The 24190-nt window shown below is 40.8% G+C and overlaps 1 protein-coding gene across 5 annotated transcripts in view; it reads left to right on the top strand.

Annotated features, from left to right (window-relative positions):
- LOC125455713 (ribosome quality control complex subunit NEMF-like) overlaps positions 1 to 24190 on the top strand; it is a 109624-nt gene that overhangs the window by 60254 nt on the left and 25180 nt on the right. For all 5 annotated transcript variants that reach the window (XR_009446230.1, XM_048538060.2, XM_059649096.1 and 2 more), the window contains 6 exons: positions 1744 to 1832; positions 7133 to 7236; positions 19501 to 19563; positions 19651 to 19763; positions 23422 to 23479; positions 23912 to 23970. Coding sequence is in view for 4 of the 5 variants with exons in the window: in XM_048538060.2 (XP_048394017.1) it covers positions 1744 to 1832; positions 7133 to 7236; positions 19501 to 19563; positions 19651 to 19763; positions 23422 to 23479; positions 23912 to 23970 (486 nt within the window). In the remaining variant the exon portion in view is untranslated. The remainder of the gene's footprint in view (positions 1 to 1743; positions 1833 to 7132; positions 7237 to 19500; positions 19564 to 19650; positions 19764 to 23421; positions 23480 to 23911; positions 23971 to 24190) is intronic.

Genomic DNA, 24190 nt, shown 5'->3' with positions numbered 1-24190 from the left:
TTGTCAGGTCTGAATTTCACTGGTCCTGAACTTAGTTGTTCAGGAGTCAGAGATTCATTCACAAGCCTCTACGAACTTTGGGTTGGTCATGTATGTGGCATGTGAAAGCGGCCAAGTGAAAAGATCAGTTCTGATTTGTTATGTTGGGAGAGTGTCTGCAAATGCCAGCATCTGTGAATAAGAAATCAAATTAGGATGGAGAGAGATTTTATTTTTATTTCTGATTTTATATGGCATTTTAATACCAAAGAATTCAATTTTGGGCTCAAGTGAGCATCATTTATCTACCTCTACTTGTTATATAAACATATTGCTTCTTTTTTAAATATTAGGATATTATGAGATAATTTCTTGATCTTAGCAAAAACTTATTTGTTTATGGAGCACCTAAAAAACACACTACCCAGAATTCTGTATCTCTCATTAACTTCCTTTTGGGATTCTAGGATATATACATTTCATTGTTTTCTAAGGATTTTAGAGCAGATTTGTAGCTCGGGTTGTGGATTTTGTGGGTGGTTGGTTGGCTGGCTGGCTGAGCTGATTTGTTGTTCCACGGATGTTTCATTACCCTGCTGAGTAACATCCGTGCAGCCTCTGATGAAGTGCCGTTGTGTTTCCTGCCTGTTTTTTAAACTCTGGAGCCTGTTGAGCTGGATTACCTCCCTTCCGGTTTTCCTTTGTAGTGGAGCATATACGGGGTCGATCTCTGTGAGTTTGTTGATGGCTTTCTTCGTGGAGTAACAGGCTTCTCAGAATTCCTGTGCTTGTCTCTGCTTTGCCTGTCCCAGGATCTTGGTGTTGTCCCAGTTGATTTGGTGGTTCTCCTTATCCATGTGGATAGAGATGAGTGAGTATTGGTTGTGTCTCTGTGGCCAATTGATGTTCATGTACCCTTGTTGTTAATTTCCTTCCTCTTGTCCGATGTAGAGTTTGTCACAGTCTCTGCAGGGAATCTTGTACATGACATTGGCCCTGTCCATGGTTGGTAGTGGGTCTGTGGTTCGGGTGAACAGTTGCAATAGGGTTGATTATGGGTTTGTGTGCTACTCTGATGCCCAGTGGTCGTAGGAGTCTTGTAAGCACAGAATAGCGCACAAACCCACATCAACCCTACGTACGACAACTGCTCACCCGAGCCACTAACCACTGTGGACAGGACCGATGTCATATACCAGATTCCCTGCAGAGACTGTGACAAACACTACATCGGACAAACAGGAAGGAAATTAACAACAAGGGTAAATGAGCATCAAATGGCTACAAAACGACATGACCAATACTCACTCATCTCTATCCACGTGGATAAGGAGAATGACCAATTCGACTAGGACAAGCAAAGCAGAGACAAGTACAGGATTCCTAGAAGCCTGGTACTTCACGAAGAAAGTCATCAACAAACACATTGAGCTTGACCCCATATACACTCCATTATGAAGAGAAACGAGAAGCGAGGTAATCAGCTCAACGGACTCCAGAGTTTAAATAAAAGGCGGGAAAACACAACAGCACTTCATCAGAGGCTGCACTGATGATGTTACCCAGCAAGGTAATGAAATGTCTGTGGAACAACAAACCAGCTCAGTGAGCCAACCAACCACAACAGTTCACTGTTTTAGAATGTATTTTTGATTTCCTTATGATCTCCACTTGCACTGTAGATTTCTAAGTTAAACTAAGTTAAATTTGTTTTCTTTTTAACTTCCAACAAATTTTTAAAAATTTAATTTAATTTCCTTTTAGGCACTTAAATCAGCGGAGAAAAAAACAAAAAGAACATTAAAAGAAGTTCAAACAGTCATTACAATTCAGAAGGCAAGAAAAGTATATTGGTGGGTTGTGTGATAATTATTATAGATATTTTTAATTGATCTGATCGGACACGTCATGACACATCTCTACCACAGCTGGGACTGGAACCCAGGCCTTTTGGCCCAGAGGGTAGGAACAGTACTACCATTTCACAAGAGCTCAATGCTTATTGTATGAATGTAGAGTAAGTTCCTTCTGAAATAGACTAATAAGCTTGTAACTTTGATAATCCATTTAAATGAGCTAGTGTACAATGGGTAATTCTGATTAAGCAGATACATTAATTACTGGAGAAACTCAGCAGATCTGGCAGCATTTGTAGGGAGAAAGCAGATTTAATGTTTTGGGTCCAGTGACCCTTATTCAGAACTCATTGTAGATAGGAAAAGGTTGATATATTTATGCTGAAGATGGGGAGGGGAAAGGTGTAACCACTAGGTGAAGTTGCAGTGCACAGAGAGGGTACAGCAGTTGGCAGACAAATAGGTAATGGTCAGCCTGGGATAATTAATAGTTGCTCATGGGTACCATTAGTAGTTGACAACGGCTTGGTTGTGGTAGCAGCATTTGCAATGACGGGGCCTGGTGCGTTTGGGTGGGTAAACGACATGGAGGAAGGCCCTTAGGACCTTAAATTATTGACCTCTCTGTTGAGTCCGAAGGCTGCAGTGTCCCCAAGCGGGAAATGAGATTCTGTTTTTTCATCTTGTGCTGAGCTTCTCTGGAGCATTGCAGCAAACTTGAAACAGAGACATTGTCCAGGGAACACGGTGGTGTACTGAAGTGGTAGACAACCGGAAGTTCAGGGTCATTTTTGCAGACAGAATGTAGGTGTTCTGCAAAGTTGTTGTCCAGTCTGCATTTTGCCTCCTCAGTGTTGAGGAGATCACATTGTAAGTAGTGAACATGTTAGACCAGATTGAGTGAAGTGCAGGTAATATTGCTTCTTCACCTGGAAGGTGTGTCTGGTGTTTTGGCCAGTGACTTCAAATAGTGCAGTGTTCCCTGGCCAACATGTCTGTTCAGTGTTCTAGTGAAGCTTAGCACAACCAGGAAAAACAGATCCCATTTGCTGAAATCCAGGATTCCATATTGAGTCCAATAATTTTGGGGTCTGAGCACCTTTTCCAAGTCTGTCCCCCAACTCCCACACGCCAGGCCTTGTCATTGCATGGGCTGCTACACAACCAATCTGTTGGCAGCTGCTAATCGTCATCAGTAGCAGCTGTTGATTCTGTCAGGCTGTGAGCATTACCCATTCCTTTGTCAATCCAGCTGCTGTTCACTCTCCTGCCCTCCATCTTCACCTGTTGTTTACTCCTGCTCTGTCCCCCACCCCATCTTCAACAATATATACCAATTCTTTTCCAGTTGCAATCAGTTCTGAAGGAGGGTCACGGGACCTGAAACATTAACTCTGCTTTTCCTCCACAGATACTGCCCGTCCTGTTGATTTTCACCAGCAATTTATCTTTTTCAGATTTCCAGCATCCGCAGTTCTGTTTATTTTTACTTCTGATTAAGACTTATTAGATCATAGAGGTGATCAAAGGGCTGCTGTGGTGCGGTGGTAGTGTCCCTACCTCTCATCCAGGAGGCTCCGGTTCAAGTCCCACCTGCTCCAGAGGTGCGTCATCACATCCCTTAGCAGGTTCATTGGGGAAATAAAGTGTCCAAGGTGATTTGATACAATGTCTCAGGATGAGAAAAGTAAATATTCACAGGAAAACTGAATCTCATTTATGATTACAACAAGTGATTAAGCAAAAAGCCAAATGGAAATGATTTAAAGTATTTTGTATGTGAGTTATCACATTGCTTCAGTACATAAACCAATATGCCAAACGCTGCAGGTTGCTCTGATATTTTCCTCACACAGCTACATCCTTCTCTTAACAAAGCTATTATTGGATGGATCAGGTACCCCTTTACAGGGAAGAGAGAATGAAAGAGACCAAAGAAGAGATCAACTCAATGCCCGAGGAAAAACTGATTTTGATGAAAAATTGAATGGATTCTTATTCGATACTGTTGGTACTGGCATCAAGCATTTATCATCAAGTCTTGATTCAGAACAAAGTTCCCTTTACTTGGCCTGGTTTTAGATAATGGACGCCTGCATTATGTAGATGTCATAAATGAGTGGGATCTGCCTCAGATATTTTCTAGGAATCTGCTTTATTATCTGGACAGGTCTAGACTTAACTCTAACCCTATTATAAGCACTTGTAGTTTTAATTTATTGAGTTAACAGACTAATACAAGATAAATCATTGCTGGGTTCGGTTAGTGTAGAACATAGGAATTCTAAAAATAATGACTAACCTGTTTTAAAATTTTTTTATGGGATGCAAGTGCTGCTGGCAAGACCAAGAATTCCTAACCGTCCATAATTGCCTTTGCTCAAATGCTAGTGAGCTGCGTTCTTGAACAGATGCAGTTCATGTTGTAAAGGTACACAAAGTTTTGACATTGCGTCAGTTGAGAAACAGTAATATATTTCCACTTTTATATGCATGATTTGGAGGGTAAATTGTAGCTTGTTGTTTTCCTACATGTCTGCTGCCATGGCTCTTCTAGGTGGTAGAGACATGCTGGTTTGGAAGGTACTGTTGAGGCAGACTTGAATAGATGCAGTGCATCTTGCAGATGGTGTACACTTGCCACCATACACAACTGGTGGAAGCAATAAATGTTTTAGACGGTGGACAAATTCTGATCAAATGCATTGTTTTAGCCTGAATGGTGTGAAGATTCCTGATTATTGGAACTGCACTCACAAAGGCAAGTGGAGCATATTCCATCACAGTTAAGTTCTTGCCCGTTGGTAGCTGCCAGGTTGATAGTGAAGGATTTACTGTGCTAATATTTGGAAATGATGGCTCAGAGGTTTTGTTTGTTGAAGAAGGTCATTGTGTTGACTGTTGTAACAGTTGGACCATACTTACCACTTAACAGCCTAGGCCACAGTAGTTAGCAATCATTAGTGAATGTTTCCACCTCTGATCTTTATAGTGCAGAGAGGTTTATTGATAAAGCAGCTCTGGATGGATGTATATCGGACACTACCATCAGGACCCCCTGCAGGCCTGTTCAGGAACTGAATTGATTTGGCTTCCAACTATCACTATAATTTTTTTGTGCTACATGACTCCAGCCAATGGAGACCATATTCTCTGATTTCCATTCAGTTAACTTTGACACCAAGGAAGCATAACCAAAGACATGATTCTCATGTCATCTCTGGAATTTATTTGGTATTGTTGATATTTGATCAAGGCTGTCTTAATGAGTAGATTTGTATGCTCCTGGAGGAACACCAACCGAGTATCAGTGAGCCGACTATAATGAAGTAAATGGTGAGAGTGAGACCATACGCTGGATGTGAGTAGTATCAGTCTGCTGTTGAAGATGACAGGATCTGTATGTTCTGTCTTAATTTGTTAACTGTTTTGAGCTGGCTATAAGAAATAGTGAGATTGAAAGGGCAGGAGCCTTGAAATTGGTGATTCTGACTGACATTCTGCACATGACTTGAGCCTTTTGTTCAATGGTCTGGCATGGAAGTCTGATTGGGTGTGATGCCTCCACTTTGTACTATTACTTGGCTGCCCGCCTACTAATTAGCTATCTAATGTTGATATGCCAAGCTAAAACTGCAGTGGCAAGGAGGTATGGGCAGCATGGTTTTTCCCTCATTTTCCTCACCCTGCCAGAAAATGTAAAATCCAGCCCCAAGTAGATTTTAGGACAGCTTTATGCTGCATGTATGAGATGAGAATTTAAGCTTCTATAGGTAATTTATAAAGAATACATGCAGTCACTGTGCAGGAGACGTATTTATTTTGTCAATTTGGACTAGCTTCAAGTCTGGGAGAAATGAAAGCACAATCCTGCTTACGTGCTGCACTATCAAATAACAGATTTTTTTTTTTCATATTCTGATAAATTAGACACAGCCTCCAAGTTGATGCCATGTAAAAAAGTCAATAAATACAAATTTGCAACTTTTCAATTCATGTTTTGTGAAATAAGGTTTAGCTAGGTTTTTTTTAAAACAGAATATTAACTCCATCATGCCTACCAAACAGCTTCATAGGCTCTGAAAAGCTAATTTTATATTGTTAAAATATCAAATTTTTCTAATGATAATTTGCATATTAAGGATGCTTCATTATGACTGACTGCTTATCCTACTTAATGGCATCAAGTTGTTGCCTGAAGGTCACTTTTTATCTTGGCATGAACTAAAACTGACATAAAGGTGAAATCTAATCCAGAGATTTCCTCGTCTTTGTGGGCAGGTTTCTTCCAGATCACCAGCAAGTTGTGCAAAATCCAGGCCAGTGTGTCATTTGATTAGACATTAGCGAAACAGTATAAGACCATAAGACATAGGAGTGGAAGTAAGGCCATTCAGCCCATCAAGTCACTCTGCCATTTAAATCATGGCTGATTGGCATTTCAACTCCACTCCCCTGCACTCTCCCCGTAGCCCTTGATTCCTTGTGAGATCGAGAATTTGTCGATCTCTGCCTTGAAGTGCCAGTCTTCCTTTTAAAATTGAATTTGAATTCAGTGCATGTATTAAAATGGCAATTTTGATCTGTTCTGAATCATGTGCTTTTTATATCAATGCTGCATATGACTTCTGTCAATTTCTAAAAATATTCTAATGCATTTATCAAGGTACATTTAATTCCAATGATTGAACCATTTTAATAAATTTGTAGCAAGTTGTCTTAACACTAGAGAAAAGAAGCCTCAGCCTATTCAGCCTCTCCCTATAACTCAAACTCTGCACGATAAATTAACCTTCTCACATTTCAAGCTAGCCATTATAACAGATAAACGGAAAAGTTAGCAGCAAATCTTGAATTCTTGAGTGTTGAGGCTAATGGGTGACCTTAAAGATGTTTATAAAATCATGAGGGGCACAGATAGGATAAATAGTCATGGTCTTTTTCCCAGGGTAGGGGAGTCCAAAACTAGAGGGCATAGGTTTAAGGTGAAAGGGGAAAGATTTGAAGGGACCTGAGGCATAACTTTTTCATGCAAAGGTTGAAGCTCATATGGAACTAGCCACCAGAGGAGGTATTGGAGGCAGGTATGGTTTCAATATTTAAAAGGCATCTGGATGGATACATGAATAGGAAGGGTTTAGAGGGATTTGGGCTAAATGCCAGCAAAAGGGACTAAATCAGTTTAAGATATCTGGTTGGTGCGAAACAGTTGGGACTGAAGGGTCTGCTTCCCTGCTGTATAACTCTGATTCAGTGACTCAGTGCAAATTATTACTAACTTTTATTTTCTTTGTTAGGTTTGAGAAGTTCTTGTGGTTTATCAGCAGTGAAAACTACCTTGTAATAGCTGGTCGAGACCAGCAACAAAATGAGTTGATTGTCAAACGGTATCTTAAATCAGGTTTGTATTGTTGTTTTCTTTTTCCAGAGATCTTTGTCTATTGCATCTGCATTTATTAACGTGCAATTCACTGTGGTTGGTACCTGATGCAAAATTATCAAATTGGGATAAGTTGTTGAAACTGCTGAAATATCTTCTAGAAAAGTAGATTTGATTACGTAATAGCCTGTATTGTAGTCAAATCTCATTCATCCAGGAAAGTGATTCTCCCACCAAGCCATCTTATCTGGATTGTTCCTGAATCTGTTACTTAGTTTAGTAAATTACCAGGCAATAAGTGAAAATATATTTATTAACCTAGCTGCTAAGCTTACATTTCGCAAATTCCCATTTGTAGTATTTGATTCTGCTTGGTAGAAACACCAACTCGAAAATTATTCACAGGAATGTTATCAATAAATTTAATAAGTCATGCATATATTTAATGGAAGATGAAATCACATAGATTTAAAGTGCATGAGAGCTTTAGAATTGATCATTATTTGTAATTGACATAAGCAAGAAAGACTTTTGAGTGCATAGAGAGTGAAAAACATAATCAGGGAAATTATCGGAGTGATCACAAAAGTACATGTCATGGAGTATTTTACAAGATGAGAGAGTCAGAGAGGATTTCACAGGTCAGGATTTGAGAACCTGAAGACATGTCATGCAATAGTATGCTAAAGGGAGTTATAAGTGAGTTAGATGCCAGAACTGGAGGTATATGAGGAGGGTTGTTTTGCGGACTGGAGGCCTGTAACCAATGGTTTTGCAGCAATCTGTGCTAGGTCCACAGTTGTTTGCCATTGATATAAATGATTTAGACGAGAATTTGGGAAGTATGCTCAATAAGTTTACAGCTAAGGTTTTAGAGTGGATCTGTAGCTCAGGTTGTGGATGTTTGTAGTTGGTTGGCTCGCCGAGCTGGTTCGTTGTTTTACAGATGTTTCGTTACCCTGCTGGCAAACATCATCAGTGCAGCCTCCGATGAAGCGCCGTTGTGTTTTCCTGCCTGTTTTTACACTCTGAAGTCTGTTGAGCTGGATTACCTCACTTCCGGTTTTTCTTCGCAGTGGAGTGTAGATGGGGTCTAGTTCTGTGTGTTTGTTGATGGCTTTCTTCATGGAGTACCAGGCTTCTAGAAATTCCCGTGTTTGTCTCTGCTTCGCTTTTCCCAGGATCTTGGTGTTGTCCCAGTCGAATTGGTGGTTCTGCTTATCCTAGATGACACCAAGATTGGTAGTATAATGAACAGTGAAAAAGATTATCTAAGATGACAAAAGAATCTTGTTCAATTGGGCCAATGTCCTGATGAGTGACAGGTGGAGTTTAATTTAGATAATTGAGTGATACAGCAGTTTTTGCTAAGATGAACGAGGGCAGGACTTTTACAGCTGATGTTAGGGTCCTAGGTATAGTTGTTGAACACACAGACCTGGGGTTTTAGGTACACACATGGTAAGTTACATCACAAGTAGATAGGGTGGTGAAGAAGGCTTTTAGCATTCTTGCTTTCATTTCTCAGACCATTGAATGTGGGAGTTGCATTGTCATGTTGCGGTTGTGCAAGACATTGGTGAGACCATTTTTGGAGTACTGTGTATAGTTATGGTTGCTCTGCTGTAGGAAGAATATTATTAAATTGGAGAGAGTTCAGAAAAGATTTAGAAGGCCGTTGCTTGGACCAGAGAGTTTGACTTATAAAGAAAGACTGGGTACACTGGGCTTTTTGTTTTACACTGGAGCACAGGAGGTTGAGGGATAATCTTAGAGGTTTGAAAAATCACGAGGAGCATAGATAAAATTAATAGCCAGGGTCATTTTCTTTTCCTAGGGTGGAGGAGTTCAAAACTAGGGGGCATATTTTTAAGGTGAGAGGAGAAAGATTTGAAAGGGCTCTGAGAGGCAACTTTTTCAAACACAGCTGAAGCAGGGAACTCCTTCATGAAAAGAAATACAATGCTGGTCCAAGGCAGTGGAAGACCATCTCTGGGACTGTTTGGGATCGGTGGACTGGACCGTATTCGTGTGTTCAGTGGAAGACCTAGATGAGTATGCCTCCATAGTCAAGGACTTCATTAGCAAATGTGTACAGGACTGCATGCTAAAGAAGTTGATCCGAGTGTTCCCCAACCATAAACCTTGGATGAACCAGGAAGCCTACTTCCTACTGAAGACCAGACATGTAGCATTCAAGATTGGTGACCCAGACCAATACAGGAAATTCAGATATGACCTTTGCGAAGCTATTGCTGATGTCAAGAGGCAGTACCAGACCAAGCTGGAGGTCCAAATCTATCAAACAGACTCCCGCAGCCTATGACAAGGCCTAAATGATATTATGGGATACAAAATTAAACAGCGCAAGATAGTGGACAAAGACACATCCCTCCCTGACACGCTGAATGTTTTCTATGCTCGGTTTGTGCAATGGTTATGCCTGCCCTGACAACCCCAGACACACCTGTCACCTCTGTCACCACTTCAGACATCAGATCGATTTACCTAGGAGTCAACCCAAGGAAACTGATGGGTCAGAATGGTATCCCTGGCTGAACGCTCAGATCCTGTGCAAACCAACAGGCAGAGGTATTCACCAACATCTTCAACTTCTCCCCCTGACAAGGTGAAGTCCCCATCTGCTTCAAGAAGACCGCCATCATTCCAGTACCTAAAAGCACATACAACATGCCTTAATGACAAGCGCCCAGTGGCTCTGACCTCACTAGTCACGAAGTGCTTCAAGAGGCTGGTCATGGCCCACATCAACTCCAGTCTCCCGGCCCGCTTCGATCCCCTACAGTTTGGTGACCAACATTAATAAGTCCACACAGGATGCCAAATCCCCCTAGCCCTGCATTCAGCCCTGGAACATCTGGACATCAAAGACACAGACTCCTGCTCATCTGCTACAGCTCTGCCTTCAACACCATTATCCCCACCAAACTGACCTCAAAACTCCATGATCTTGGTCTCAGCTCCACTGTCTGCAACTGGATCGTCAGCTTTCTGACCCATGGACTACAATCAGTGAAGATAGGTATTTGCTGCTCTTCCACAATAACAGTCAACACTAGAGCTACCCAAGGACGCATTCTCAGCTTCCAACTGAACTCCATTTACATTGTACTGTAATTTTCTTTGGTCTTTGTTCAGGAACAAGCCCTTCAGCTCTCCACGCCTGCACTGACACGGTGCCTGTCACAACTAAAACCCCCAACCTTTCCGAGGACCGTATCCCTCTAATCCCATCCTATTCGTATATTTGTCAAGACGCCCTTAAAAAGCCACTGTTGTATCTGGTTCTGCTACCTCTCCTGACAGCGAGTTCCAGTCACCCACTGCCCTCTGTTTTAAAAAACACACTTGCCTTGTACATCACCTTTAAACCTTGCCCCTTGCACCTTTTAAACCCTTGGCCCCTGGTAACTGACTCTTCCACCCTGGGAAAAACTGTTCACTCTGTCTGTGCCCATGATCTCTATCAGGTCCCCCCCACCCCCCAACCTCCGCCATTCCAGTGAGAACAACCTAAGTTTCTCCAACCTCTCCTCATAGCTAATGCCCTCTGTATCAGGCCACATCCATCTGGTAGTGTGGCAACCAGAATTGAACACCATATTCCAAATGTGGCCTAACTAAGATTCTGTAAAGCTGCAACATTACCTGCCAGTTTTTAAACTGAATGGCCAATGAAGGCAAGCATGTCATATGCCTTGTTGACTACCTTCTCCACATGTGTACCTGTACACCAAGATTCATCTGCCTGTCAGTACTCTGAAGGGTTCTGCCATTTACTGTACACTTTCCATCTGGATTATATCTTGCAAAATGCATTACCTCATTTTTTTCCAATTAAACTTCATCTGCTGTCTCTCTGCCCAAGTCACCAACCAATCTATATCCTTCTGTATCTTTTGACAATCTGCATCACTATCTGCAATTCCACCAACCTTTTGTGTCATCAGCAAACTTACTAATCAGACCAGTAATGTTCTCCTCCAAATCGTTTATATAGATTACAAACAGCAAAAGTCCCAACACTGATTCCTGAGAAACGCCTCTAGTCAGAGCCCTCCATTCAGAAACACACTCTTCCACTGCTACCCTCTATCTTCTGTGACCGAGTTAGTGTTTTTTTTAAATCCATCCTTGCAAGCTCACCTCCGAACCCTTGCAACTTTAACCTTCTGTATCAGCCTGCCATGAAGGGCCTTGTCAAAGGCCTTACTGAAGTTCATGTAGGCAACATCCACTGCTGTACCCTCCTCAATCATCTTCATCACTTGCTCAAAAAACTCAACCATGTTGGTGAGATACGACCTCCCCTTAACAAAACCATGTTGCCTCTCGCTAATATGCCCACTTATTCCCAAGTGGGAGTGAATTCTGTCTCGAAGAATCCTCACCAATGATTTCCCTACCACCGACGTAAGGCTCACCCACCTGTAATTAGCTGAACTATTCTTGCCACCCTTCTTAAACGCAGGAACAACATTGGCTATTCTCCAATCCTTTGGGACCTCTCCTGTCGCCAGTGAGGATACAAAGATTTCCTTCAAGGCCCCAGCAATTCCCTCCCTTGCCTCTCTCTCAGTATTCTGGGGTATATCCCATCAGGCCCTGGAGACTTGTCTACCTTAATGTTTTTCAAGACCCCCAGTACCACCTCCCTTTTGATTTCAACATGACCCAAACTATCTATGACTACCTTGCCCAGACTCCTCATCCACCATGCCCTTTTCTATGGTGAATACTGACACAAAGTACTCGTTTAAAACCTTGCCCATTTCCTCTGGCTCCACACATAAATTCCCTTCCCTGTTCTTGAGTGGGCCAACCCTCTGCCTGACTATCCTCTTGCTCTTTGTATAAAGCTTTGGGATTTTCCTTAATCCTGTTGGCCAATTACTTTTTGTGACTCCTTTTAGCCCTTCTGACTCCTTGCTTAGGTTTCTTCCAAATTTCCTTGTTTCATGTTTTCCCATCCTCCTAGCCTTGATAAATGCTTCCTTTTTCTTTTTGATTAGGCTCACAATATCTCTCGTTATCCAAGGTTCCCTAAACTTGCCATACTTATCCTTCATCCTTAAAGGAATGTGCTGATTCTGAGCTCCGACCAACGTACACTTGAAATCCTCGCATGTACCATATGTTGATTTACCCTCGAACATCTGACTCCAATTTACATTCTTCAGTTCCTGACTAATATTGTAATTAGCCTTCCCCCAATTTACAACCTTCACCTGAAAACTGCACCGATCTTTATCCATCAGCACCTTAAAGCTTACTGAATTGTGATCACTGTTTCCGAGCTTTTTTTGTCTTTATTCATTCACAGGACAAGGGCGTTGCTGCCTAGCCAGCAATGCCGTCCCTAATTACCCAGAGGGCAGTTAAGAGTAAACACGTTGCTGTGGGTCTGGAGTCATATCTAGGCCAGACCAGATAAGGAAGGCAGTTTTCTTCTCTGAAGGACTTTTAGTGAACCAGATGGGTTTTTCTGACCATCGACAATGGATTCATGGTCATCATTAGATCGTCAATTCCACATATTTATTGAATTCAAATTCCACCATCTGCCATGGTGGGATTCAAACTCAGGTCTCCAGAACATTATCTGGGTCTCTGGATTAACAGTCCAGTGATGTTACCACTAGGTCGTCGCCTCACCAGCAGAGCTGCTCCACACACTCAGAATTTGACCACCTAGCCAGTCTCGTTCCCCAGTTCTAGGCCGTAGTTGAACCATCTGTATACTGTTTCAAGAAGCCCTCCTGGATGCTTCTTACAAACTTTGCCCCACCCGACCTCCAAGCATTAAAGTGAATCCCAGTCAATATATGGGAAGTCAAAATCACCCACGGCAACAACCCTGTTGCCAAAATCTGCCTATATATCTGTTCTTCTATCTCCTGTTAGCCGTTGGAAGGCCTATAGTAAACCCCAAACATTATGATTGCGCTCATCCTGTTCCTGAGCTCTACCCATATTACCTCGCTGTATGAGCCATCCAAGTACAGCTGTGATATACTCCTTAATAAGTAGTGACACCCCCCACCCTTTTTATATCCCCCTCTATCCAGCCTTAAACATCTGTATTGTGGAATGTTAAGCTGGCAGTCCTGTTTCCCCCTCTAAGCAAGTATCTGTAATCGCAACGACGTAGTTCTAAGTACTAATCCAAGCTCTTAAGTTCATCTGCCTTACCTGTTTCACTTCTTGCATTGAAACGGTTGCACTTCAGTCCACCAGACCCTCTTTGATCAGCAACCGCAAACCATCTATGATTGTGTTACCAAATTCCAAACGAACACCATCTACGAGTTTTCTGATGACACCACCATAGTGAGGCGGATATCTAACAATGACGAGTCAAACCACAGAAGGGAGATATAGGTCTTGGTGATGTTCTCATTGCACAACAATCTGTCTCTCAATGTCAGCAGAACTGAAGAACTGATTTTTGACTTCAGAAAGAAAGGAGGTGAACACGCCCCCATCTATATCAGTGGAACTGAGGTTGAGCAGGTGAAGAGCATCAAGTTCCTCAGAGTGACAATAACTGACAACCTGTCCTGGACTTCCCATGTAGATGCAACAGTCAAGATGGCACAATAACACCTCTTGTTTTTTAGGCAGCACAGGAAGTTTGGCATGTCCATAAGGAACCTCACCAACTTCTACAGATGCACCATTGAAAGCGTTCTGTTGGGTGCGTAAGGGCCTGGTCTGGCAATTGCTGTGTCCAAGACCATAAGAAACTACAGAGGTTGGTGTGCACAGCCCAGACCATCACGGAAGTCAACCTTCCATCCATGGACTCCATTTAGATTAGATTCCTGATGGTCTGGAAACAGGCCCTTCGGCCCAACAAGTCCACACCGCCCCTTGAAGCATCCCATCCAGACCCATCCCCCTATAACCCACACACCCCTGAACACTAAAATTGATAAAATTGCCCATAGTGTTCAGGGGTGTGTGGGTTATAGGGGGATGGGTCTAGATGGGATGCTTCAAGGGGTGGTGTGGACTTGTTGGGCCGAAGGGCCTGTTCCCACACTGTAGGGAATCTAATCTAACCTAATCTGAATCTAATCTAAAACTACGGGCAATTTAGCATGGCCAATCCACGTAACCTGCACATCTTTGGACTGTCGGAGGAAACCGGAGCACCTGGTGGAAACCCATGCAGACACCGGGAGAATGTGCAAACTCCACACAGACAGTCACCTGAGGCTGGAATTGAACCTGGGTCCCTGGCGCTGTGAGGCTGCAGTGATAACCACTGAGCCACCGTGCCGCCCCAAATTTATACCATTTATATGGCTTGCTGCTGTGAAAAGGCCGCCAACATCTTCGAAGACCCATCATATCCCGGTAATGACCTCCTACAATCTCTTCCATCAGGCAGAAGGTTCAAAAGTCTGAACACGCACAAGCAAGTTCAGGAACTGCTGCTATCAGGCTCATAAATGGGCTCTCTATCCTCAAATAATGCTGATCTTGCTAATGTCGATCTCACCTAGCGCTCGCCCTGTGCAATGTAACCTATATGCCTCTAAGTCTTGATATTTACATCATTCACTTACTGTGATCTTCCTGTATGGCTTGTACACAAAGATTTTCACTGTATTTTGGTACATTTGATAATCAATCAATTTATATGTGGAATGAACTACCGGAGGAAGTGACAGACGCAGGTAGAGTTACAATATTTAAAAGTCATTTGGACAGGTACATGATTAGGAAAGGTTTAGAGAGGTGTGGGCCAAGCACATAAATAGAAATTTAGTTTAGTTTGGGAAACATGGTCAGCATGGATGAGTTGGACCAAAGGGTCTCCTTCCATGCTGTATGACTGAATGACAAGAACTAGGAAGGCTATACAGCTGAGGATGCTAGAAATTGAGAGTTTGGGGTCACAGCGGGATTTGAAAACACTGTTGAGAATAGTCAAATCAGGATGTTGCTGAGCCAGCAGTCATTGTAGGCCATTGAGCAGATTGATGTTTGAATAAAGCTTGGCAGGAGTCAGACTTTGGGCGGCAGAGTTTCAAATGAATTTAAGTGAATTTTAGTGAAATCTAGATACAACAAAAGTGTGGATAAGTTAAAACAGGGGTAGAGACAAGAACACAATTAAAAATAAGTGGCTTGGGGGGAGGTTTAACTCATGGAATTAATTAATTGTTTGGACTCTGGCTGTCACCGTCACAGAGCAGGTTATTGGGCTGGAAACCCCTCTCAGGATCAAACAGGAAACCAGGTTGTAAATTGTGGTTTAGTCTCTGCCAGGGTTGGACTGACAAATTAAAGTAATGCCTATTTACTCCACTGAAAAGTATTATTATCTAAAATATTATGAGACTTATTTATATGCTATTTGTGCAAAGAAAGGGTCTGGGCAAGGGTAGGAATTCGCTCTGTACATAAATTGTTAGTTACTTAGGTGATGTGAGCCATGTTTTCTAAAAAAAAACTTCAGAGAAATTATTTCCATGGCTGAGGCTCTTGATAACTCCAGAACGTTCTTAAGCATAATTCTGCTCCAGTGCAATTTGTGAAATGCTCTGCCAGTGGACGGAAAAAAACCAAGGCAGTACCCAAATAAACAGAATAAATATGAGTGTATGGGATGGAATGATGTCACTGGCATGACTAGCAGAATACAGCTCATGGGCAGTGAGAATGCTTTGGGCTTCTTGGCAAATTTCTCTATTTCTGTTGTTCCCTAAATAGTACATTTGCAAATAACAATTCTTTATTAAAATAAAAAATTGCTATTAATTAGCATTTACTTTAGTAGGGTTTGCTTACAATAATTCTACCACAACTGACTTTTTTCTTAATAGGAACCTAAGTGCCATATATTTTCAAGTAACAGTTGATCTTGTGTCAAATCTTACACAAATGTTTGACCAAAAATCCTTACCATTTCATATATCACATGTATAAGTTCTCATTGGTGTGTTCTGGGTTCCTGCCAAACCTTCCCTTTTTAATATGACCATATAATATTAAGCTGAAATAACATACATCCCAGAGATGACTAATATTTATATAGCATCAAGGTAATTTAAGATATCAGATGATTAAAGGTTGGACGTCATCTTCCAGTTAGGAGCCCAAGAGTAAATGTGAAAATACAGGAAAGCTTAGCTTGTGACAGCACTTAAAAAATGAAGTCACAAAATAGGTCCATAAAAATCACCAGAATGGATGCTCAGTTTCTTATGGATTTATCTGAATTGTTCCCTGGAAGAAGCCAAAAACATTGGGCATTGAGGATCTCAAAGTTAGTCCTGGATGGTGTACCTGGTCTATGAAGAGAAACATTTTGAACAGGGACAAAAGTCAAGATATCATAGCATCTTGCAGCGGAACTTGTCTATAGACTGATTGAATTTCAGCATATTATAAACAGACATCACAAAAATGGATACAGATTGGCCTGTATTTGGAACATTGTTGAGATTGCCATGAATTTTGACATGTCCTTCGAATAAACAGTGACCAAAGTTGGAAATAAAACTGTGTTATGGAAAGCAACATGAAAGGATTTAATTCACCACTGTTCCATTGCTGTTGTACACAAGGGAAAAAACAGTATTTCTCGAAAGGAGTAATCTTCAGCATTCATGATGAAGAATGGATGGATGAAGGCAGCTTGAAAATATGGCTGAGAATAGCTTAAACTTTGGATTATACAAAGAAAACGCTTCTTATTGGAGATATGTTCAGATCACACCTTGCTGATGTTTTGCAATCTAACTTCAACAGCAGTGATATTGCTGTGACTTCTGATGAACTGACCAGCCATATTTAGATTAGATTAGATTCCCTACAGTGTGGGAACAGGCCCTTCGGTCCAACAAGTCCACGCCGCCCCTTGGAGCATCCCACCCAGACCCATCCCCCTATAACCCACACACCCCTGAACACTACGGGCAATTTAACATGGCCAATCCACCTAGCCTGCACATCTTTGGACTGTGGGAGGAAACCGGAGCACCCAGAGGAAACCCACGCAGACATGGGGAGAATGTGCAAACTCCTCACAGACAGTTACCCGAGGCTAGAATCGAACCCGGGCCCCTGGCGCTGTGAGGCTGCAGTGCTAACCACTGAGCCACTGTGCCGCCCAATTTAATCATTGAATGCCTTTTCAAAGGAGTTGTTCAGAGGGAAAGTGAAGAAAGAGTGGAATGATCGGGTTGTTGGAGAGTAGATGACATTCACCAAGGGGTACAGCGTTTGAGCTCTGACATTAGCAACCTTTTTGCATGGGATGTGAAGTACGTGGATCAAATCAGAGCCAAGATTATCATCAAATTGTTCAAGAAATATCGGACATTCAGTACACTTGATAGTACAGATGATTATTTGTGGATTAATATGGCTGATGACATGACTGTTATTGAAGATGATGTTGACCTGCCTGACATAGAACATAGAACATAGAAAAGCAGAGCACAATACAGGCCCTTCGGCCCACGATGTTGTGCCATGGAATAATCCTAATCCAAAAATAAAATAACCTAACTTACATTCCCCTCAATTCACTGCTGTCCATGTGCATGTCCAGCAGTCGCTTAAATGTCACTAATGACTCTGCTTCCACGACATGTTAATGCAAGATGCAGATTGGATATTTGGCCCTGAAGATGAGGAGTTGAAAATCATTTCTATGGATTTTAATGCATGTTCTACAAATAAGAAGTAGTGTTCTTTTCTGTACTGTGATGAAAATTGAAATTGTATAATTTTATATGCCTCTTGATTTTGAATTTGATAAATTTAATGAATTTAGTATACAAAATCTAATGGCTGACTCACCAAATGGAAAACTGGAAGTGAGGCAATCAAGCTGAACAGACTCGTTCAAAAACCAGGTGGGAAAACACACCGTGCATCATTGGAGGCTGCACTGATGATGTTACCGAGCGGGGTAATGAAACGTCTGTGGAACAACAAACCAGCTCAGCGAGCCAACTGACCTCAACAATGGCTGACTCTCAGTGAAAATTCGAACTAGAAATACTTTTTCATTCCGTTCCTGCCATCTTTGGGATGGAATTAGTAGGGACAGTTTCTGACCTGTCGCCTTTGTGATCAGTTGATTTGGTGACCAAAAATATATAGTTAGCTGAGTGGGTGGACTTTCACCTGCAAATATTCCTCATATAAGTTGACATATCACCAGTCAAATAGTACCCCTATAAGTCAACTTGCTACTGTTTTCCTAAACATCTGGCCTCTGCAACTCAATGTTTACACGAATATTGTTATCTTTAACAATTGCATTAGCATTTGAGTCTTTTACAACATTGGAGTAATGGAATAGAAGTCGATTCAACCATTGAATGTGATCTGCCAATCCATTGAATCACAGCCAAACTTCCAGACATTTTTCAGGAGGAGAATCAGGATGAAGGCTGGAGCAGTGTTCCAGTACTGTTCAGAAACAGGAAAGCTGGACTTTTATTGATTGCTTTTTAAAAAAAACTCAAGTCCACTGAAATTAGGAAAGATGAAGTCATCGTGACATACTATTGAATCATGTTATCATTTAAGATTTTACTTAGATCATTCCTCAAACTTCAAAACTGGAAGGAAAAAGAGTAATATTTTAAAATCAAATTTATGTAACCCTATGTTCAAAACGTTTTTTAGAAGTTCTGATACTATTCTGGTGAATTATGAATCATTATGCGATTGAGGTGTTTGAGGTTTGGTGCCCAGACATGAATGCACTCTGGACAGTTTTTACTCTAGAACTAAAACAATGCATTCTGATCTTTGTATTTTATCTGCTTTGTGACGAGTATTTATCTCACCATGCTTGACTTATTTTGAAATCATTAACTTCTTGTTCAGAACTGATAATCTGAACCTACTGTAATTTCCATGGCCATGGTCAAGTGTCCCGGGGACCCAGGAAATTAAATATGGACCTGTACATATTTCTGGGAAATGTGTATGATCCTGAATTTATCAAATGGTTGTATGTATTTCCTCCTAATCTATCTCCTTCCTGTATTATTCCTCTGGGTCAAAAGTGTTGATGAATTATTCAAAACCAAAATGCATTAAACTAAGCCATATCCTTTTTAAATGACCACACATATGTAGATCACTGGCCAGCTGGTGATGAGTAGTAACTGTAATCATTTTCACTCACTTTTTCCTGAACCTTGGAATACTGAGACCGGTTGTGGCATTATTTTTGTTTTGTTCTATATCACATGGTTCTTGTTCATTTTGAATTTTGTTTTTTAGGTGATATTTATGTACATGCTGATCTCCATGGTGCCACCAGCTGTGTCATCAAGAACCCAAAAGGTCAATTCACTTACTGTTTAATGTTGCAAATTGATTTCCAAGCTTCTTTACATGAACAATTTTATTGAAATTCTTCTTTCCATACAGGTGAACCAATTCCACCACGTACATTGACTGAAGCTGGCACAATGGCAGTTTGTTACAGTGCTGCATGGGAAGCGCGTGTAATTACGAGTGCTTGGTGGGTTTATCATAACCAGGTAATTAGCCACCATGGTTTTTTTTCCGCACTGTTACACTGTGGGAGTCCCCACATGAAACCTCTCTTGTCAAAATAGATTGCTAACCTTTTGAGTACAAAAGAAAGACGTACTTTCTTACCTCAGGAGTCCCAAAATTTCATAGCCAGTGGATCACATTTAAAGTGCAGTTACTGTTGTGGAAAACACGCCACCTGATATGCATGTAGGAAGACCCCACAAACAGCAATGTGTTAGTGCCCAGTAATGTTGTTTGAACCATAAATGTTAACCTTCTAATTGAGGAGAATTTCCCCTACTCCTCTTCAAATAGTTATCTTTTACATTCGCTTGAGATGGGCCTCAATTTAACATGTAATTTGAGAATTATTTTGGCCGTACTACTTTCCTGCAGAGCATAAATCGTCTGGAGTGGAACTTGAACCCTCAACCTCCTGACTGAAGTGATATTGTGACTGACGTGCGACATGTCTGATGCAGCAATCTAAATGTGTGGGGCTGCTTCTCCTTTTTCCTAGTCGGTAATCTGGCAGCACGGATTGCCTAGCTATTGAAATAGATGGGATAGAAATTGAATGGACAATTCATTTATGCCTAATTCTGGTCCTCTGGTGAACATAAAAATCTACCATATGTCAGTAAAGATATTTATTATAGAATGAATCAAAATAAGATTTAATTGATAATACATTCTGTTCAAAACAAATATTTGAAAATTATCTTTGCATTTTTATTTGATAAATTTTGCAGTGGTCCTGGTTTAGTTAGGATTTGTAGGTAATAATGGTTGAATAATCAATGAGCAATATTAGCAAAAAGAAAAGCAAATGTCAATGTGTTAAGATCGCATGGGGGTGGGTGTAATTTATAAAAATGGATAAACGAATGGCTAACCAATAAAAAGAAGAGAGTTGGGATAAATGATTTCTTCCATTGGCAAGATGTATGAAGTGGGGTGCCACAGGGTTCAGTCCTTGTGCCCCACCTGTTTACAGATCTGTGTTAATTTCTTGAATGTGAAAATGAAAGGTACAATAAGCCAAATTTGCAGATAATAGTAACAGACATGGGAAAGTAAATAGCAATAAAGATAAAAATACAGATTTACAAATGGATAGGGATAAGTTAGGTGAATGGGCCAAAATTTGGCAGAAGAGGTTTAATGTGGGTAAGTGTGAGGTTATCCATTTTGGTTGGCAGAATAAAAAGGCAACTATTATCTAAATGCAGAGAAACTTCAGAGAGTGCTTCCGTGCTCAGGGATCTGGGTATCCTTGTACACAAATCACAGAAAACTCGCATGAAAGTACTGTGGGTAATAAGGAAGGCGAATGGATTTGTGACATTTATTGCTAAATAAGTAAAGTTGTTGCTGCAAATGTACTAGGTATTAGTGAGACTACAACATGAACAGAAGTTTCTGGAAAAGCTCAGCAGATGTGCAGCATCTGTGAAGAAAAAAAAAATCAGAGTTAGCTTTTCCGATACAGTGGCCTTCAGTGAGACTGTACCTGGAATATTGTTTACAATTTTGGTCCCTGTACTTGGAGAGATGGTGTTGCATTGGAGGCAGTTCAGAGGACATTGACTAGATTCCAGAGTTGAGGGGTTTGACTTTTTAAGAGTGAGAGTGTAAGAGCGACCTTCTCGGAGGCAGTAATAACTTTGAGGTGGAGGAGTTCATTTAAGCAAATCGAGCAGTTTATTACAAACGGTTACCAGTAAAAGCAAGGAGAGGAGTCCTAGGTAGACTCATAGCAATACAGAACTCACTCTGAGCGTGAGTTACAGCTTTTAATACACAGAAATAAACAACTTGACTAACAATAATCAGCCATTTATCTTCACACACCCCCCCCCCCCCCCCCCCCCCCCCCACCTTTCCAGTGTGGTCACTCCCTAGGGCACATCATGTGCTGTCATTTTGGTTTAATATTTTACTCAACTGTCTACTTCGTCAGCTATTCCTGTCCTATTGTCCTGTCTAATCTCGTCAACCAGCTATCTAATGGTCAGGCTGCATGGTCCTGTAGCCTAACTGAAATATCACAGAGGTATCAGCCATTTCAACAGACAGTAGACCACAATGATTTAAATTAGAGATTAGGGACTAGAGATTAATTCTATCAAAGGGTCATTAATCTGTCAAATTCACTACCTCATAACACAGTGTATGATGGAACGTGAATGAGTAAATTTAAGTAGGAGATGGATTTTTAATCAGTAACGGGTTTAAGGGTTGTGGAGAGTGGGCAGGAAAGTGGATTTAAGGCCAAAATGACATCAGCCATGAACAAATTGAATGACTGAGCAGACTCTGGACTGAATTGCCTACTCCTGCCCCTAGTTCATGTGTCCTCATGTAAAGGTAAAATTATTTATACTTATTATTCTGATTATCTACTGCTACATAGTTTTACAATGCTTTTTAAAGTATATTTTCAAGTATTTACTCCTTTCTGTCCAGTTTCTGTGTCACATTTTATTTCCAACAGATCAGCACCCTGTTTGATCAGGAATGGCTATTCATTGGAAGGTTTAATCAAATTACTTTCCTTCTGTAGAATCGCAGAATTTTACAGGACAGAAGGGGCCATTCCACCCAATATGTCTGTACTGTCTGCTGAAAGGGCAATCCAGCTAGTCCCACTCTCCAGCCTTGTATCCATAGTCCTCTAAATTCATCACTTTCAAATATATATCCAGCTCTCTTTTTCTTTGAAAAAACTTGTATGGCATCCCAGGAAGCAAATTCTAAATCCTATCAACTCTCTGAGGAAGAAGTTATTCTCTTCCTGTGCTCAAGTGCCTGGGTTCTGCTGGACTCTTTCACACAACTACGTAGCAATGATTGATAACTACTTGTTTGGGTAAGTGCAACAATGAACAGGTCTCCTACCCTCTACGATGGTAAACACCAAGTTACTTCTCTTTTAAAATCCTCATTCGCTTCTCAACCCATCAAACCGCTCTTCTGTGTCTTGGGCTTCCTATGTTAAAGCCAATTTTTTTAAAAACATCTTATTTAGAGCTAATTTGTGAAGGAGGAAAATTGTTCAGCCTATAAGATCTGATCTCAGACTCACACTAACTTCACTACATCGGCTGCGATAAAGACATTTAGACCTGTATGCCTGGTTTCTTTTTCAAGTTCTAGTCTAGGTCATGTCAGTTCTCAATCTTGTACCTAGATTGGCTCCTGTTTGCAACTAAGGGATTGCCCAATTAAAACAGATCAGCAAAATGTTCCTCACACTGATGTGGCACTGAAAATAGTAATTTTGAATCTAGCAGAAAAGATAAATTCCTTAGGGTCATGCATAATGATTTATGTTGCCAATCTGGCCATTTCTAAAGTCAGCGTGACATTTCATCAGGATGACATTTCATTTCAATCTTTTTTGTAGGCTTTTTTTGATGGGGGGAGGGGGGAGGAAAAAGTCCTGGCCTTGATCTTTACATTATCATTCTATGACCTGGATGTAGTCAGAAAGGATTGACAGCTAAATTGCAGATGTTGAGCTGCTTGTTCCATATTATCTGACACTGGTTCGTGGTACCACATTGGTCTGTAAGTTTTATTTACACCTGGTTTCAAAGTAACCATAGGCAAATGTAGAAATGATGTTCATAAATGTACTACCTTTTAAACCTTCAGGTATCAAAAACGGCACCTACAGGAGAATACCTGACCACAGGAAGTTTCATGATCAGAGGTAAGTAGAATGTTACTGACATTCACCTTGAGTAGTAGCTTGATAATTTGACATTTTGATTGTGAATATGATATTCCCATTACTTTTGTTAAGATTTTCTACCATAAATCATTCTTAACTATAAATTTTAATTTGTTTAATTAGAATTCTTCTTGTAAAGATATTGTTTCCCCTCCCAATAGTCATATAAACTTAGAAGGCCAGGTAGGTTAAACATTATTTTGATTTTTCTAAAATAATTTTATTAATTCAATGTAGAAAGGTTTGAAGACAAAGAAAAAGTTTTCAGCATGATGGTAATTTGCATGATTTTCTTTTAACGATTTTCTTTTAACTGATTTGGCTGTGTAATGCTTTGAAGATGTGTGTTGTTATTATTAGTTATTACTTGATCTCCGAAATAATGTTTGTACCATTACTTTGTGTTTCCAGGTAAAAAGAATTATCTTCCACCTTCTTATCTTATGATGGGATTTGGCTTTTTGTTTAAGGTAATGTATTACTATTTTCTAGAAATTTAGGGTGGAAAAAAAAATGGAAAAAATCTAATACATTTTGGCACCTTAACTATGGTAGTTGTGCTGAAGTGTAATAGTAAATCACTTTACAAGGAATGTGTTTGTACAGTGTCATTTAATATAGGAGCTGGAATTCCTATGATGTGTGGCCTGTCTGGGAATGCAAGGTGTTTGTTCAGACAGAGCCCTCCCC

This window comes from Stegostoma tigrinum, chromosome 10, assembly GCF_030684315.1.
Source record: "Stegostoma tigrinum isolate sSteTig4 chromosome 10, sSteTig4.hap1, whole genome shotgun sequence".
Classification (NCBI taxonomy): Eukaryota; Metazoa; Chordata; class Chondrichthyes; order Orectolobiformes; family Stegostomatidae; genus Stegostoma; species Stegostoma tigrinum.
Note: the sequence above shows the minus strand (reverse complement) of the source record. Positions and strands in the feature narration are given on the sequence as shown.